The sequence below is a fragment of the Glossina fuscipes genome, unplaced genomic scaffold, assembly GCF_014805625.2.
Source record: "Glossina fuscipes isolate IAEA_lab_2018 unplaced genomic scaffold, Yale_Gfus_2 2, whole genome shotgun sequence".
Lineage (NCBI taxonomy): Eukaryota > Metazoa > Arthropoda > Insecta > Diptera > Glossinidae > Glossina > Glossina fuscipes.
In genome coordinates, this window is record NW_023998416.1 from 15,170,845 (window position 1) to 15,190,226 (window position 19,382).

The 19,382-nt window shown below is 34.1% G+C and overlaps 3 protein-coding genes across 3 annotated transcripts; all 3 read right to left on the bottom strand.

Moving 5' to 3' along the window:
- Positions 1-611: 611 nt before the first annotated feature.
- LOC119633467 (galactosylgalactosylxylosylprotein 3-beta-glucuronosyltransferase S) lies at positions 612-2,609 on the bottom strand. The gene is made up of 5 exons (XM_038027035.1): positions 2,189-2,609; positions 1,849-2,124; positions 1,518-1,780; positions 1,105-1,456; positions 612-1,050 (listed from the first exon to the last, which is right to left on the bottom strand). The coding sequence occupies exons 1-5, from the start codon at positions 2,385-2,387 to the stop codon at positions 989-991; spliced, it is 1,152 nt and encodes a 383-aa protein (XP_037882963.1). The 5' UTR covers positions 2,388-2,609; the 3' UTR covers positions 612-988.
- Positions 2,610-4,538: 1,929 nt separating this feature from the next.
- On the bottom strand, positions 4,539-6,969 carry LOC119633438 (thioredoxin-2). Its single transcript, XM_038026993.1, has 3 exons — positions 6,783-6,969; positions 5,044-5,190; positions 4,539-4,971 (listed from the first exon to the last, which is right to left on the bottom strand). The coding sequence occupies exons 1-3, from the start codon at positions 6,804-6,806 to the stop codon at positions 4,822-4,824; spliced, it is 321 nt and encodes a 106-aa protein (XP_037882921.1). The 5' UTR covers positions 6,807-6,969; the 3' UTR covers positions 4,539-4,821.
- A 1,754-nt stretch (positions 6,970-8,723) lies between these two features.
- LOC119632946 (transcription factor glial cells missing 2) lies at positions 8,724-16,591 on the bottom strand. The gene is made up of 3 exons (XM_038026111.1): positions 16,562-16,591; positions 9,841-10,574; positions 8,724-9,757 (listed from the first exon to the last, which is right to left on the bottom strand). Exons 1-3 carry the CDS (start codon positions 16,570-16,572, stop codon positions 8,724-8,726), a joined length of 1,779 nt encoding a protein of 592 aa, XP_037882039.1. The 5' UTR covers positions 16,573-16,591.
- Between the last annotated feature and the right edge of the window lie 2,791 nt (positions 16,592-19,382).

Here is a 19,382-nt window from a genome sequence, read left to right on the forward strand (position 1 = left end):
TTGTAAACATTATTTAAATATTCCACCCATCCTTCCGTGATTAGTGCATCCCAAATCGATGGACAGTAAGAAAATCATCAGAAGTGAGGCTTCTCACGATTCCCATTACCAATAAAAGCTAGTTTCTACATAGTCTCTCTCAATCATATCCTTAAATAATAAACTAAATCTTTTTAATATATCGAGACGTTTAACAAGCGTGCTAATAATCCTTTCACCGTTAGTTTAAAAATTTATTTTATTAAATTAATTCATATTAATAATAATAGTAGCAATACTTGGATCAAATGTAGGGAAAACTAAGCATATTTTTATGTTGTTCTACAATTTCAAATACCGCTTAATCCGGCTAAGCTAAAACTGCTTTTTTCCTTTTTGTAAATTCTCCGTCTCTACTAATTTCGAAGCGTGGGCGAAGAGATCTTTTAGTTCGCGATTTGGATTGCCCACGCAATAACAATAATAAGTAACCACCAAATACACAATACTTAAGAAACAAAAATTCCTAAAAAACCCTATTTTGAACCTATAACAGAAATCTTGACTTTTTCAACCAATTCGCCCAAAAAAACAAAGGGGCAAAAATTTCGAATTTGATTGAAATCAATTTTTTTATTACAAAAATATAATAATTTAAAATAATCGAATATCGAACTACGCTAATATATAACTACGTTCTATTAAAAACGTGACAAAGAAACACATAAAAAAAAAAAAAAATAAAAATAACAACGGTTTAACAAATTATTAGCATAACTAATGCAAAATGGATGAGAGGAAAAATTTTAGGTCTGCAGCACCAAGTCATTGGAAACGATATTCACACCGATATACGCTGAATTCGTTCTATTACAATTATATTTTTAAGTTATTCTAATACAATTATGACTAGTTTTTCGGGAGAATTATTTCCCGCAAATCCTTTACTCTACTAAGTGCAATTTTCAAACTAAATAAAGCAAAATGTTCGTGAAATAAACGCACAGTCTCAACTTAAAAAGTAGCTTAGCGGCTTGGATTTTCCATTCTTGCTAATAATTGCTTTTGCCCCTGTAAATAATGAATAAAAGTTATACGTACATGATATGTACAAATGTCGCTCACCTCCACGATCTGATGCCTTGGCGACACCCATATTCGATAGAGATTCAAAAAGCAGGCCCAAATTTGAACGATTGTCAAGATAGTCTCGACTAATTTGTACAGTTGTTGGCTCATGATTTTTTGTTTGCGTATGCCACACTAAAATTTCAGTGCAATTATTGCCCTTAGGTTCAATCATATCCAATCTTAAAGCAAGACTTCGCAGAAAGTAGTCCTCTTCATAGCCAGGCACAAACGGCATACTTGCATTAGGATGTTCAGTCATGTAAGCTAAATTCACGGCAAATCCTGCCATATCTACGGGCCAACGACGTCCGGCGACCCAAGAATCTAAAAATCCAACAACCTTTCCCTATTTTTTAGGCGCATGCCATCGAAAATATTTCTTTTCCATAATACATTTTTACAAATACCTTTCGGACTACAGGTCCGCTAATGCCGTAATTTGCAATAAGACCAACAGGGAACATCGATACACGCTTTGTGTCACGTATTTCCTGAAACAATTTAAGATCGTAGGTATTATCATCATCCCCAAAATATAGTATTCCTGAGGTAATGTTACGGCTTCGTAACCATTCCATGGCAGCTCGTCTGTTCGAAACCCCTCGTGGTTTAGCCTTAGCGTTATTAAATTGGGAAGGCATAGGACTGCTCAAATGTGTAAACGGAATGTCTGGAAATATGAAGATTATTCTCATATCGTTGTACCGTAAGCTTAAGGCGGTAGCTTTATTAACTTACGAAACCTATACAGAAAAGTATTCAGATAGGGATTGCAGCTGTTGTAATCGTTCGCTACTATCCAATGAAGTCGCGGTATATGCTGCAAGGTGTATCCAAGTCGCAGCAATTCCGGTATTTGTTCTTTGCGGGGATAGGTAGGTGTAACAAAATATATCATGGACAAATTTTTCCAATCTTCTTGTCGTTTATCTTGCATGTATAAACGCGTATCTTGAAAATTCTCTTCACATACAAATTTCAGTTGTTCGTTCAATCCAATGTCATCTTGAGTGTCTAAAGAAAGAGATAAAAATTGATGATTAATTCAATTTACATAAGACAATTTTGCGTGTCTCACATCTTTTCAGCATGTCCATAGTACCAAATCCATGACTAAGATCTATGACACAATCGTCGACTATGCACCATGCAACGTACAGAAACAGCGTTACTAGAATCATAATAACAACAAATATTCGTCGACCGAACACAGTTTTAGGCCACAGTAAACGACTTGCTGATAAGGACATTTTTTCTTGTTTCGAAGAAGAGAACATTAATATGGTAAATCAGGATTCAATAAGCAATAATAAATATTGTGCATATCCACTAGTTTGCCAGTTATTTCGTCGCCGAATGCTTCTTTCCTCGACGAAATAAGTCCACTTATATAATTACAGGTTAGAGTTGAAAAAAATTATTTTCCTTTTTCATGTTCTCAAAAATAAATATTATTTAAATTTTTGTTTTATTTTATATTTTTTTCTAATGTTTTAAAACATATCAAATACTTGCAGAGTTGCCGTAACCGAAAATTTGAGGAGAATACTAATTTAGTACAATATTGTGGATCAATTAGTTAAAAATGCATCAATTCGTGCTGGCTGACGTAGTACTTTGTCTTACAATACTTCAATTTATCGCGTTCATCTTTGTAAACTGACATGTGAAAAATGAGAATAATATGTCCAAGCCACTATACAGAAAAACTCAGGGCGCTTAAGATTTTAATGTGAAGCATAATCAATTCTTTCTAAACGTTTTTAGCTGTTATAGTTAACCGCTTCAAAATTGTTAAGAAAAAATTCTTTTCGACCTTTTAGTTCACTTAAATAAAAACTCTTTCGACATCGTTCACGCACTGTTCTGGTTTTCAAGCTTCATACACAACGAGCTTAATACACTTACTTTGTCTACCGTCCGTCTGAAACAAGAATAGTTTCCGCACAAGCAGAAAACTTGTAAAATTTTACTACTAGCAAATAATGAGAATGTGTGCTTTATTCACCGTTATTAACAATTCTTGAGGATTAAACCTGCAAATCAACTTGTGAGGATGATATCATAAAGCAAATCGACCTCTAAGCGTACTTTAGAAAAGACACGAGGTTCGGAGCCAGTAAAATAATAACCCTAACGTTGCAATACATCCATATTGCATTTAACCCGTAAATTTTAAAGCAAATATCAAAAATTAAAATTTTTTTTGATAGGATCGCCCATTTGATTCGTCAATTTCTTTAGAAATTATACAGGTGTAGGCATAGACAACTAGATGACAAGATATCCCAACATTTTCTTCAAACTACAAACTAATAAAACGCACTTATACGAATACCATAGCGTATATTCATTTGGAAACACGAAAATCTATATACTTTTGGCTTTCTAAACATTTGATACAATGGCACAATTTATATAAGCCGCAGAATAACGATTGAACAAATGATTTTCCTATAGGCTCGGACCGGAGTTATCAAATGGGTAAAGGAATTTTAGATTGAAATGGAAACAAGTACTTTAGGCGAGCGCGTAAATCGCGTTAATCATATGTGATTACTTGCTTTAAACCGTTGGAATTTTAGGAATACATCAGCAAAGCGCCATAGAAGCAAAAGACGGAAAACAAGGATTTGTCTTTGTTTGAAATGAACTTGGAAACTTGGCGCCATCTTTAGCGTTTATTGGAATTATCGGATATTTTACTAATTTACATCGTCGATATGAGATACTCGGCAAGTTTGTCTACATGCCGACCTATTTCTATGTATATTAACATTGTGTTTCCTTTAAGCAAAGAGCAGAAAGACTGTGCCACACTTCTGTTTCAAAACGGGTATACCGTATGCCAGTTTATACCCAATGCTCAACGTGAACGTACATTATTCTTTAACAATATGGGTCCAATTTTATACTATTTATGCATTTACGGTTACGGTGCCTTAAGCATTAATTCGGCAGTAATAGCGGAAAATTTACTTGGCTTATTTTGGTAAGCCTAATTAATAAGCGTTAAAAAAATAAACGTCAACCTACGTTTTAATGACTGTATAAATGATGCAGATTTTAGAATTTAAGCTTGCCTGCCTGGAGGGATCTACGCGGTCGTCATTTCCATCTATTTTGAAAACAAAGCAAATTTACCCACAAATACGGAAAAAATGCATCTTTCTCTGCGTTGAATGTGATTCTTCGTTTCCTGTTCAACATCGTACGGCGACCCTTAAAAGGTCATTAAAAAGGCAAAAAAAAAAAATATCTGCAATGTACTAAGACATTTCTAAAAATTTTATATATGTTATCATCCATTTTCCTAGCTTTGCCAGAATTCCATTTTCAATTTCCTCTTATAGGTTTATCCATTCAATTAGTAACTAGCTTGCCTTTCTTTTAGAAAACCAGATAATAAAACAATTTTTTCAATAATAAAAGTTGTTGCATTATATGTTTGAATTAATCTATAAACGTAAGATAAAATTTCATCTTAAATTATAAAAGTTTTAATAAGAAATACAATTTAATTTAAATTCTTTGCAAAGAACATGTGTACAATTAATTATCTTAGCATTTAAAAAACAATCTATTGCAAACTGACGAGTAAAACCTTATCCGCAAAAGCTTCCAGAGCATCGTGGCTCAATCTGCGATGCAATGGCATTTTTGCTATTAGCTAAGAATATATTTGTTCGTTTAGAATATTTGTACGAAATTTTAGACCAATCTTGCGATAGTCGTTGCCAATTTCTCGGCATTTGCTCCAGCAAATTCTTCCAATTTTTGTTTGTTTTTAATAAAAACAAAAGTTGGCATGCTAGAGATGTTAAATTCCATAGCCACATCTTCGCATTCGTCAACATCAACCTGTAGAAACGCAAAAAGGGATAAAACATAATGTGAATATAAGCAAAAAAAAAAGAAAATTTCTAAACGAACCTTGATGACGACAGCTTTGTCAGCATATTCCTTAGATAATTCTTCTAATACAGGTGCAATCATTTTGCATGGACCACACCAATGGGCAAAAAAGTCGACAATGACCAATTTATTGCCAGCATTCTCGAGTTGTTGATCAAAATCGGCCTGCGATACGAAATGAATATAATGAAATAATTGAAGAAAATGAGAATAAGTAAATGTTATCAACTGCTTAACTTTAATCTGGCTATCACGTATCAATGACACATAAAATATAAAAATAATCTTAAACACATAAATACTTATACATAAGTGCAAGCCACTCGAATGATTGAAATATTATTAATTTATTAAATTTATTGAGTCATGCGCTAAGAAACTAAATGACTAATAAGTTAACTTTAGCTTATTCAAATGCATTTAAACTCGCATTCCAATAATTCTAACACTAATTCTATTCACGATTGATATGTCAACGTCATTCGATTCGCATCACATAAAGGAAAAGTGCCAAAACCCGAGTCTTTTATGCGCACACGTGTTTATTCGGAATGTTAGCTTTTATTTCTTCCTAATGATGTCATAGAAAGGTTTACACTTTAAATTATTTCAGTACTTCAAGCGTACGCAATATTGAGTTCAGGGGCGACGGTTCACGCTCAAATTATCCCCTATGCCAGCGGATAGCGTAAACGACTATCCGAAGCCATCTGCTTCCCCCTTTGCAACTATTGAAGTTACTTCTGTGTACGACGAAAGTTCAAATCTTCCCTACGAGAATAAACGCTATGCAGAATTTATATATACGGTAACGTTTAAGTGTTTGGAAATTTCGACCACATACTTTTTGAATGAAAAAGGTTAATATTTTGCTTATATTATTATAAGTTATCAGCAAATTAGGTTTAAAAATGAGCGCTACTTACTGCCGCAAAACTAAGTACAACTATTTAACAGACTATATGCAAGAATAACAAAAAATTAGGAAAAATTCGTTATACACATACACGTACATAATCCAAAAAGAGACATTGTGGTCAAAAACCTATTTATAAAGATTAATGAAGGATTATGGTCGTAGATAATAAAGCTTCAACCAAAGAGGAAAATAATTTGTTTTTGCTTATTCTTCAAAATCAAATTTTCGTATCAATTAATTATATGTAAGTTGTAACCAAATGTTATGCTTTAGAAAACACGAAAAAAAACAATATTTATGCAAATGTAAGCTTAGCGACAGGTATTTAAAATTCGCTAGAATAATCTTACGAGTGAGATTATTATAATTTTGTATACATATAATGTATTTATTAAAACTTGAAAAAGTTGTAAGCAAGCAATTGGAGAAAAAAAAGCAAATTACGTCTCTCTGTCTCATATCTCAAGCCTTAAAAACGTTTAAACGCTTTCAATGACTTTGCAAAAGACGCTAGATACGTATGCCGTGGCTTAACATTAATTGTCAATAACGTCACGTGTATGTGAAAATTAGTGACTCTTTAAATATTACATGAATTACTATGAAATCAAACTAATTATCCCATGTACGTATATATCCAATTTCCCACACAATCGAACACGTATTGGATAATAAAGCAGATGATATCATTGTTATAGCTTTTACATATTAACATACCAATCGTTGTAACCGAAGAACAGAACGAAAATCTCTCTTTTAATATTTTAATAATTATTCTTCTTTTTATACATTGATTATTTAACAAATGCATGTATCTTCAAATTTATATTAAACTTACCTTATTTTTTACTGCGTAAACCATTTTCGTTTTATCTTTTTTTAGGAAACGACACTTAAAAATATTTCAATTTTTCACACGCTTAAAGAATCTCTTTTGGACCTTTACGGACAACTTTATTTTAATGAATGCCGCTAGTGAAGCCACAAGAGGTAATAAGTAGTGCTGCCAACTTTATGTCTTCGTCGTTAATAAATTGAAACATGTTTAGTTGTCTTTAGCAATAAACTGTGTTTAGTAATTCAATAGTACACACAGTTGAAAAAAGTAGGGTTTTATCAAGTACTTTTTTTTAAACGAAAGTACCTTCTTTTGTACTTTTGTTCATACATATCGCGAAAAAGACGTACAGTATCATTAATCAAACATATCTATCGATCTCTTTAACGATAACCGAGTGTACTCATCAAACAAGGAATATGCGGTAATATGATATTAGATTACAACGACTTGACAAAATGACAAATATACTTTTCAAAATATATTATTATGGCGACTTCACGTCCATCACGATAACATTTTATGAAGAAATGTGACAAAGGCGGATGGACGGACATACACTCTAACCTGGTTAATGACTCGATAAATTGTACATTAACGCATCCTTTTGCATCACTTTAGGCAAGAATACTTGTTTGCAGTGACTTCCTTTCCCGTATACCATAATAGTAAATATCTGGAAAGTATTTAGGGCTGCTATCAAATTATTGCTTTAAAATTTCGATCATGGGAGAATGTGTGATTCGAGTTGGCTTTAGAATCTATTGGTCGTATTAGGTAGATGAGGTTGCATAAGCTACTAGTCTATTGTACCTCAATATTTCCTCTACCTCTCGAATTTTTATACCATTTATCACTTGTGATACAAGGATATGTTAAGTAAAAGTAAAGTAAGAAACCCATATTTGCACACGCGATATATACGATATATCATGAGGACGACACAATTTTGTGGACAACATATACAATATATGTGATATATGTTTCAGGTCGAATACAACTCCTTTCATGGTTTTTGTCAATTTTCCTATTTGGATGTCTTATGTGGCGATACAAGGCGTTTCAAGTGTTTACCTTTTTTTTGGAAAAATTTTTGCTGTTTTCAAAATCAAAACCTACTTTGTTCACTAAAGAGTAATACCTGAACATATCCTGGAGTTAGTTCCATTATATAAATAACATTAGTTTTTATATATATTAGCAAGCGAGATCTTCTGATTGGATTATCCCTACATTAGTTGGAATGTTTATGTCGCAACTGATTGTGTTTTTTTCATATTAAACATCACCATGTCGAGTATTTCACAATTGCTTTTTGAATTTGTTGTATTAAAAAAATATATTACTGGAAAGCAATGAAAGTGACAAACTTTATATCGTAAAATAATATACTGAAGGTAAGCGAAGAAATTTATTATTTGTAACTTTTCCATAAGAACGCACTTGGCCAAATAGGAGGCGAAAAGAAAAAGACGCTATTACTTCCTTTTCGACAAAGAGTGAGAGTGTAAGATGAAAATATCTTGCTTCGTCCTTCTAATAAAACGCATGTATTCTGAATCGGGGTTAGTTTCTGAATAGCTTTAATGATCGCTAAGAATTATTCAAATTATGAATATCGTGAAGATTGAAGCAGAGATTTGAAGCCTGACACGCCTATACTTCGATAAATTGTTGATAGTAAACAAGATTCACACCCACAAGCATAGACAACTAGCAATGTAATTATGCAGCTACCGATTGTAGCTGTTACACCAGTCGAACAATAGGCAAGTCATAATTAAAAACTTCAAGTGACAAATGACCAACATTCTTCCGAAAACAAATGTAATCTTTTACTCCTTATGCCTAAATATAGATAATGAGCTTTTATTCAATATTTTACTTAAAATTGACTTTATAAATAATTGAACTTAATATAAAACTAAAAATTATTTAACATTAATGCGCGTAAGTGTAATAAGAAGAAGACAATTCACAAGCCGAATTATGAGTATTCGCTTGATCGTAACCATATTGGGGAAAACATGTCACCGAACTGCTGTTATCCGATATGGAACCGCTTGCACTGTGTTCATATTGTTGAGATGTTTGTAAAGGAGTTCCGCCTGCGTCATAATAATTTGGCCCCGAATAATTATTATTTGTTGATTCTTCTAAGAAATCGCTACTTTGGTATGATTGTAACGGTAGATAATCGTAGCCGGCTCGTTCGGTTTCCGAATCAATGTACTTGAAAGCAGGCTTTTCCTCTTTGCTTTGACGCGATGTCAAACTATAGCAGTTATCATAACTATTCGAAACAATACGATTCTCATCTAAAAATGTCGTTCCATTCATAAATACTTCACCATGATTGTTGTGTTTGTATTGCTGTTTTGCATCATCCGTTTGTTCACTCAACTGGGGAATATGTTGTTTGATTTGTGAATAATTTATAAATTCTGGTTCATTGCTCGCCACGTGATGTTGGTTGCTCGTTCGCATAGCTGACATATTACCGCTATGCGTTCCATTAGGAAGAGTATTATGATCGTCGGTCGACGTTTCATAGTTAGTATTGTAATAGAAAGCGGACGAATTCATATAGTTTGTGTGATGATGAGTCGCATTCGTTGTGGAATGTGGTATATTATGATTTAACTCGAATGTTGTTGGACAGGTATATTGTTCTACGGAAGATTTCGGCGAAGATGTTATTGAAAAATGTGTCACTGCCGGTGTATGATAAATTGGATAATTGTACGTGATATGCTGATGATTTACGGTAAACACTGTGGTTGGCTCACAGGTGTGCCCTTCACTTTCTCCAACATTATACAAAATGCTTGAAGTATGATTGTGCGGGAAATTCGCATGCGAACCTAATGATCCATAATGATTTGTGGCTGATTGGTAACTTAACACGTTTGGATTACTGGTTGAAGGTTCTAGAAAACAAGTGCAGGCGGCTCTTGTAGGGCATTTATCACAAGCTAAAATCATAATGTAAAGCAGCGTCGATGAGAAATTCAATTTTTTATAAATTTTGGAAAAAAAAAAACAAAAACAATCTTACCATTATGTTTACAAATTCCCAAAACACCCTGAGAATTTTGATTGGATTTACTTGTACGCTTAAGTACTTTATTGATAAAATTATTGTTTTTCATTGGCTTTATGCTGCCACCAAGCCCTAAGCTTGCGTTATGTCGTCTATTTGCTCCCCTTAATGTTGATGGATTGCGATGACCCATTAGGGGTACTCGCCCAAAAGCCCTTTTCGATACGCTCGAATTTTTAGGCTCCGGTCTGGGATGATCGTGGACGCCCTTGGCTTGAAAGAATATTGCATTAGTTGAATGCCTCCAAAAGTGCGTAACCGGGTAGCCGCAGTGTCCTCTGCAGGGCTTAATTTCTAAACGTCCGCCACGGCAAGTCTTATTGGGACAAGCTTTACCTTCCTGTTTTCGCCTTGCCTTATCACAAATGGCCGGACGCAAGTTGATTTTGTTACCATTCGGTAGCGTGCAATTTTGCGAACAAACTAATACTCCGAGACAGCTTTTCTTTAATATGTTAACATTATGATTATTAGTATTTCGCATCGCCCAACCTGATATATGTTTTTTGGCCTCTTCATGATTAATGGGGTATATCAGTCGCACGTGGCCGTCCGCCCAATCGCTAAATTCATCGAAGTCACTTTCAGATACTTGCGGTACAATAGCGTCGTTTATATCCCAATCCCGTTTCGACTTGACAGTCATATTTATCGGTTGTTGCTTGCGTGTGTTAAAACAATACGCATTTCTGAAAATAAAATGATATTTTTCTTATATATCATTCAGTACAGTATATGCCGAAAATAAAAGCGGTTGGGATGTTCACGGCTAAACGCCACCATTCAACAAGTACGGAATTTATATATTCGCAAAGCCATATCTTGAACACTATTTTTTCTCAGTTGGTATTAAGATATAAGACCTATAAGTGAATGACTATATTATTGGTCTCAAGGAAAAAGAAGTCAGAAACTTATATTCGTCTGGGGCCGAATCTCGCACAGTCACTGCCATTGATATCTTTGGCGCATCATGCTTTCATTTATTGTCATAAAAAAGTGTGTGGCATAAAATTTATCTCTTACCTTATTGTTAAGAAAAATTAATCCACAATATCGCAACATCAACCACAATTAATTTAGAAATAACACACTTAACTTGTTACGTTCTACTCTCCAAGTCCCTTTATGGTATCCCCTTCTAAACGGTATTGCAACGAAAAAATTAATCCGCCATGTCGTGACGTCCCCCATTACTAAGTTAGAGTTAATACACTTAGCTGTTGGCCTTCTACTCTTCAAGCACTTTTATTTGATACCCATAACGGTGGTAATATTAAGAAGAAATGAATCTACCAGGTCCGTGCGTTGCCCATATTTATTTTAAAATTAATGCATTTTTAGGCAAATAATATCTCTTTATTTGAGAAATGTACAAGATAGTCTTAAACATTCTGTCTTGTTTACTTTATGATAAATAGAAGAAAAGTTAATCACTTATAACCTTGTGTGGGCATGGCTGATTCTTCCCATTTTTTGCACATAAATGAAAGAATCTTCCGTAAAGTAAATGTAGCTAATTTTAGCCTTCTAAGATTTCGCTTAGGGAAACGGAATCGCGTTCACTTTACCGTTGCCCGTTTTCAAAGCCAACCTGAGTGCAAAAACCTCCCATTTTTTTATGAAATTTGAAATCCATATTTTCATATTTGCGACCAAAAGAATTTCAACAATACTCCTTAGATCAGGAATATATAGACTTCATAGCATGACTGACGTTTTTTTTTGGGTATTGCAAACATCACGACAAAATGAGTATACCCCCGTCTTTCGGTGGTGGGTACAATAAGTAAATTGACGAAAGAAGAGAAAAAAAGCAAAAACAAGTAAAAAAATTATATTCGGCTATGACCGACACTTTATTCCCCATCACCTTTCTAGTTGGACAGAATACTAAGATATTTATTGTTGCAGTTTAGGAGTAGAGAGGAAAATATTCCTTTTTTGCTTTCTGAAAGCAGAGCTGTTCTCGCCTTACGTCGTAATGCGGGCATGTCCCTTAACGAATTTGGTCCCTTTTCAATAGCAGACTGCTTCCACTCACTTAATATCGTAATTTTGCGACGAAGAGAATATTTATCACAGACGTTACACTAACAAACAGACAGACAGCCAAACATGCGAAAATTCATAACGAATTTGATCCCCATAAAGAACACAATATGCTTTATGAGATCCCTGAAGTTTACTTCTGTTTGTTGCAAATATTTTGACAAACTGCGTACACGCCCTTCCTTCGGTGGTGGGAGGAGGAAAACTTTAGTGTTGAGCTTTCGAACTATGTATGCCTGTATATGTATACATGCAAAATATAAAGCGAAGAGCGAAGTTGCTCTATACACCTTAAAAATTTTAATGCACTGCTTCGATTTCAGTCGAGATACAACGAAAATCCATCGTATTAAATATATATATACGCTTATATATAACAAATTTTTTGATATTAATTTTCTTACTGCTTTAGTTGATTTTCCTAATCGATATGAGAACTAATTAACTGAGTAAGGTGAAAGTCTAGGAAAAAACTTGATCTGACACTAATTAACACTAACACTAAACACTAAGCAAAGTTTTCAAACATTAATTTAGGAAAAAAAGGGCTATCGTCCAGTAAGTATGCACATTACATTAATGTAGTCTTACAACGAAGTAGATCAGTTAATGATCAGATGCATATCTAGTGTTAAGTCTAACACACTTAAGCAGAACTTTCTGACGGCGTTGAGTTAACTTTTAAAGGCTATTGGAAATCTTTTTGTTCCGTTAATCATAGAACATTTAAATCGCTATACTGACAAACTGACAAAGGCTCTAAGAAATGGAATTTTGTTTACGTTGTATGGGAAAGTTGTTGTCGCATAAACATAGTTAACACCAGATTTACTACACGCATCAATTTAATGGGGCTTTGCTTATAAAAATTCTGCATAAGGAAGTAGATATCTTTAGATGTTATATTCTGGCTTTTTTTCCGGAACACGCTTTAGATGTTGTACACCTATCTTTGTGAATTCTCAATGTCGTAAAAATGAAGAGCGGAAGCTGAAAGTTTTCAGAAACATTCCTTAGACAATTGAGAATATGAAGCTAAAAAATGTGCCTGCTGTGCCTGTAAAACAATCTCGGAAAATATTGGCAATTTTTTCAAATTTTAATCTATAACTTTCGATCCTGTGAACACGTTCGTGAAAAACTGATAGCCAAATATTCGCTAAAACTACTGGCATGTGCGGTGCAAAAATGATTCTGATTGGTTTGCTAATACATCCACAATTAACGATAAAAATTTAATTCTAACGTAAGTTCAACTTATTTACCATTTATTGTAACACATTGGAATTTAAAATTTATCCTTAATTATGGGTATATCGGTAAGGTGGTTCAGGCAAAGCTATCGGTAGCAGTCTATGTTCAAGAATTAAAAGACATTTTATGATGAAGTGATGTTAACTTTCTAAGCCTTCTTGATTACGGATAGAAAGCTGTGAAGCTAAGGCACATAGAAAAGGGATTTGAGCACCTTTTCTTCGCAACCTAAACAATAAAGAAATTGCATTGTGTTCGCTGGGGCGTTGCCGTGAAGTGATTATATTATGCAATACGATAGGATAACGAAACTTTCCCGTACTACGTGGACATTGTTCGTTGGTATTTGTTGGTAAGAGATTTTTAATCGGTAACTATTTTCGTGCTTTTATTGTAGTCAGTTTTATGTGAGCAAAGTAACCTTAGGCAAACATGATGCTAGAAAAACCAAACAATTCCTTGACTCTATTTTTGTAGGTAATCATCAGTTTTAAAAGTGCGGCTATGAATGAAATCGCATGCTGCTGGCGTTTGCATTACATCTGTGGAAGTAACTCATGTGCGGAATACAACCTTTCATACGTTTTATGCGATACACCTTCTTAGAGAATTTTTCAGATTTCATATAATTATCGATTGATTAATGCTTTATTTGCTTCTTAAACTTTTTTCACAGATAATACTTATGTGCATTAATGAGAAGCTCTTCTCATCTAGAAACTGTTTCCTAGAAACTTTTCCATAATTTGGAAAATCAAGCTTCGGGCAGGGCAGTTGACATAAAACTCTTGCATCTTTGAGTAACAAATTTCAAGTTGAAAGAGGAAATCTTTTAAATTTACATCCTCGACTATTGCGTTCTACCACTTTTGATTAAAATTTTCGGATGACCTTTGCCATGTTCATAAAAACATTTCGCAAAGATGTGGAAATCATTTATTTTTCTTGTACAAATAACTTAAGCTCCAATACTCTAAAACAGATGTAATTAGGCGTTATGAACATTTGTCCAAGTCTCCTTCGATGACGTACAAGAAAGGGTATATGTAATTCGACTCTTTGGTTTAGTTGGTCACTTGGTTTAATATCGCATAGCATTTTTTTGTTTACACATGTACGCCTATAGATAAAAGATAACGAGTACTGATAACATAACCTTGTCATCTATATACCTACACTAAACATCGAAATTGCTTTCGCATCAGGGAACATGTATTTTTTTTCTTCGGCTGCAAGTCTTGGCATCGTTTTAGTGCCAAGGTGTTATTTATCAATCCTAATAAATGCCTATATTTGTATCTAAGCATTCCTTTGTTTCATAAAATTTTTTTCTGGCAACATGTATGAGTGTGTGTGGTCTTGCTTTGAATTTGGTTTTCTTTTCGATTATCTCACAAAAGAATATATTATGTTCTTAATGAAGAGCTATGATTATTAAATTTCATGTTATTAAATGTGCATTGAATAAATATTTGTTCAACTCGGCATGCGACTCACACACATTTATTTTATAATAAAACGAATCTGAATTTGTACAAAAATAAATTATACGATTGAAATATCTCTACAATTGGAATAGAGGACGACAATACCGGCCGAGGCAAATAAGAAATCCAAGCCTGCCTAACGGTAAATTTTGCATTATCTCGATTTCAGATTATTTCAACACAAGATCTGCAAATCCAAATCATGAGTTGGTTTACGTGAATGCAGATTCGATCATCTGATTACCGACAATGGATACAAACAGGTAGCCTTGGTGTATAACGATCGCATAGGTAAACACCCTTTAAACCGTTGGAAATATGAAGATAATGTTAGCTGGTAGTTGATATTAACAAGTTACAATGTGCAATTTTTTGCGGAAAATCAATTTTCTGCATTGACTTGACTGATACTGTAAGGCTCCTAGTATACGGGGAACACAGTTTAGTACCTAAAAGCAATTGTTTCCTTGTAACTGCACGCTTTTCTCCGAACGTTACGAAACCATTACCCATGTCAGATAAAACCCTAACTTGTGGATTTATAACTTCCCTAAGGCACTAGCAAATGTTTTCGGACGGACTACGTCATCTTCAGTATATGTTCAAAAGAACTTAGCTTTCAGAGTTTTATTTAAATGGCAAGAAAGTCTTGAACATAGCAACCGCCGCTGCTCTATGTAATTTTAGTAACAGTCTGGCAAGTATGAAGAGTATTAGCGTCTAATCACACGTTAAGCGGATCAAACACGCCAAGCTGTCTTTGACAAATACAGCTCCATACTAGAGCACAAAACGTCGGGGAATGAGAGTAAGGAAATATGGGCTGGCCGTTTTATGGACCTAGAATAGCACGAGTGTTGATAAAAATTTTTAATTACACATAAGTGAGCTTGAAAAGGTGGCCCGATCCGCACTATTTTCGACAGAGCTCATCGTTGGGCCAGAACACGTCGATGTATCAGACGGACGCGAGGTTACATTCCGATGAAGATAAATTCTAAAGGCTGTATTACAAGGCCAAGCTGAGACGTCTAGAGTTTTTCCAATGTAGACTTAGTCAGTATAAAAAAGACTTTGTTCCCTAAAATATATGATTTTCGGAACCTTATTAGACTTTTCAGAAAAACACAGCGCACTTCATTGATTCCTCGAAATATGTGCGTCTTTAGCATACTAGTACTAGGTTGAGAGGTAAAGTTCACCAAGTACGTTGAAGTAAGTTCAGGACTTTTCCCGCCACAAAAATCTGACAAACTGCACTCAATGAGATTGAACGATATGAATGGATCGTTTGGTATTTTGGATCGTTTAATGGACAAGATGGGCTTCCCTTTCGATCGTTGAACATTATAGCACTTGGTAATATAGAGTCAGTTTTCTTCAATAGGTTTCTCCTGTCAGCCGGCGATTTCTATATTCAAGTTCCTTTACAATCGATGTTTTAAATCTGCTAAACTTGATGCGATAACTTTCGATAAAGTAAGTGAATCAAGGCTTCGAAATACTACAATATGGAAAATAGCCTGTGCATTACAAATTTTCGCCATAGAAGACAGCAAAGAAAATCATGAAATGATTACAATATTGTATTGGAAGAAGACTCGCGAAGAGTCGAACTATTCTTAAATTAATAATATCTTTATGTCATCTCTCGAACTTTACGTGATTAATAAACCTTCGTCTTAGGGGTAAATTTTTTGGTAACAGAACGAAGGAAGGATACTTAAGGTAGCTTCAATTCTTAAATCAATCAATCAGTCTGCTCTGGCTGAAGAATGTTCTATAAGGAGAGTGATAACATTATAATGGTGGCGTACATCCCTACATGTTCAATATATATTATAAAATATGCATTGAAATTATGAATTTTCTAATACACTTACGCTACAACCATGTTCAGTTAGTAGAATTTCTCTGCAAAATAATCCACATTCATTTATTGAATCCTGCATCTATCTACTTTTTATATTACATATGTAATGGATTTATTTATTTTATATTTATTTGTTCGTTCACTTGGATTTTTTTTTTTTTTTTTTTTTAATTCAATTTTATAGATTTGAAAGAATAATAAAAATTGTTGTTGCATATTTTGTTTATATAAATATCAACGAATTAATTTTTTGATCGCACAAGTGTTGCTTTTGTTTTCTTTCATTTTTAATTCTTTGATTTTATTTTATTCACTTATATAAGTTTGCGTTGTTGCGTTGTATGTTTTCCCAATAGGTGACAACTAAATTAACATTAAAATAAACGCAACTTGTGCACGTAAAAATTTAATGGTTACACTTTAAAATCGAAAAGAAACAATAGTTTTAGCTCCACCTACAAGCAAATGCATAGAGGAGCATTAGAAAAGCTGTCATCATCTACTCCACCCGCAAAATCAGCTAACATATACACAACTCCACTTCCTACGAAGATGAAGAAAAAAAATAAGCAGACATGTTCCTTACAACTATCCATAATCATATCCAGTGTCGTTGTGTTGAGCTCAAACATGATTGGACGGATAATATTTTGCATGCATACACGCTCGTATATAAACAGGCAAGTTACACGAAGAGAGACAGACAGAGAGAGAGAGAGAGAGAGAGAGAGAGAGAGATAGAGAGAGAAGGACAAAGAAAAAAAAGAGAGAGAGAGAGAGAGAGAGAGAGAGAGCCAGCGGCAATTACTCGGTGTTAGACTTTTACAATTTCTATACATAGCATAAATACACAAAATACTGAATATAATTGGGGATGTTTTTCTGATCCGTCTCTTTTATTATCTTAACAGTTTAATTCAATTATTTGATAATTAAGTTTTGTACTCTAGGAACATGTACACATTTGCATACAATTAGTTTTTCATTATACCTGTGAACCAAAAAATAAAAAAAAAAAAAAAAAAAAAATGTACTAATTAAGTGATTATTTTCTGAAATAATCCGTTAAAGTTGAATATAATTGAAACCAACTGTTTGAAAAGTAAACGAACGGAAAACTCTGCATTTTCTTCTCTCAAGAAACTTTCCACAACAATACACTTCGTAGTTAAATTCAACCTCATTTCATACTCCAAGTGAACTCTTTCTTTAATAGTAAGAGGAATTAAGATACATTTGTCCATCCTTCTTATTGCCTTAGTGAAGTGAATGCAATTTTAAACACATACAGAGATTGTATAATTAATTTGCGCTGCGCTAGACAAAGTCCGAACTTAAGGAATTTTAAAAATCCCTCCCTCATCATAGCTCAAATGAAATGCACATCCTTCAGGTTTCTTTATTTTCAAAGTGTCAATGATATCCAAAATTGCGATAACAAAAGTTTTATGTCTCTAAAAAAAGCCAACTTAAAATTTAGTGCCAATATTTGTTAATGTGTGTGTAATACCTAAAAATGTGTCTTAGAGGGCAGGTCATGGCGTCGTTTTTACTTAAGAACTGTTTCCATTGGGTTTCAGATAGCGGATAGATTAAAAACTACGATATACAAATATTTACCTATTGAGGACATATTTGCATGCGGTCGACGACAATTTCTTCAATGATGTTTATATGCAGCTCTGTAGTTGTTTGTATCGGATTTCAAAACAATATTTAGTTTAGTCTGTTTTTGCGACCATGATATTCCAATTGCATGCGCCTATAAAACAAACAGATGGGGCGGACAGACGGACAGCACAGGGGGACAGAGAGTTTAGTCTAAATCGATCTAGAATGTTGTTCTGCGTGTACACTCACTTCACTTTCTTAGCCTCCAACGTGTATTTCGCGGTGTTGCATACAGACTGACAAATCTAAAACGAATTAATTCTTCGACTATAGGTATAAAAATCTATTTCAATACGATTTCAAAGGCGTTCGCTCGTAATTAAATCAATTTTCAGGATTAATTACCTCGTGACCTCATCAGTCAAGAATAAGGGTACGGTATACTGATTGCGGTTTTTTATAATCACCGCTGAAAGGTGGGAGGTTCACTCATTTTTTTTTGTTCACCGAAAAGAAACCCTTAGGAACCCTATAAAGTGTATATAATCTTGATAAGGGTCAAATTCTTAATTGATTAAGCAATGTCTGTTCGTCTGTGTGTCTGAGCGATGTGCGTTGTTGGCACTCTCATGCTCGCAAAAATGAAGATATCAACTTCAAACTTCCTTGAAAGTTTTTGGACGCAGGTTGGTATTGGAAATGGGACAAATTGTTTTGACCAAAAGCCCGTAGTGGAGCGTAAACTGAACGCGATTCCGCTTTTCTTAACAAATGTATGTGGTTTTAGAAGGCTGGAAATTTCCCCATTAACTTTGCAAAGCACTCGATTATTTACGTGCAAAAACGGAAAAAATTGGCCACGCCCACGTAAAGTTACAAGTCGTCAAATTTTATTTCTTTCACTTATTTATCGTAATTCAAACAAAACAGAATGTTTAAAAGTACTTTTGTACATTCCTGCCTAAAATGCATATCCGTACATATCTGCCTAAAAATGGGTTAATGGGTTAGGCGCCGCGACATGCGACCCGCGGATTAACTTTGTCTTAATAACACCAGCGATATAGGTATCAAATAGAAGATCTTGAAGAGTAGAATGCAAAAACCTATGTACATTAGTTTCAAATTAAATATCTCGGACGTCACGACGTAGTCAACTAATTTTTTCGCTCAACTAGAGTTGATATGGGTATCACATAAAAGGACTTCGGGAGTAGAAT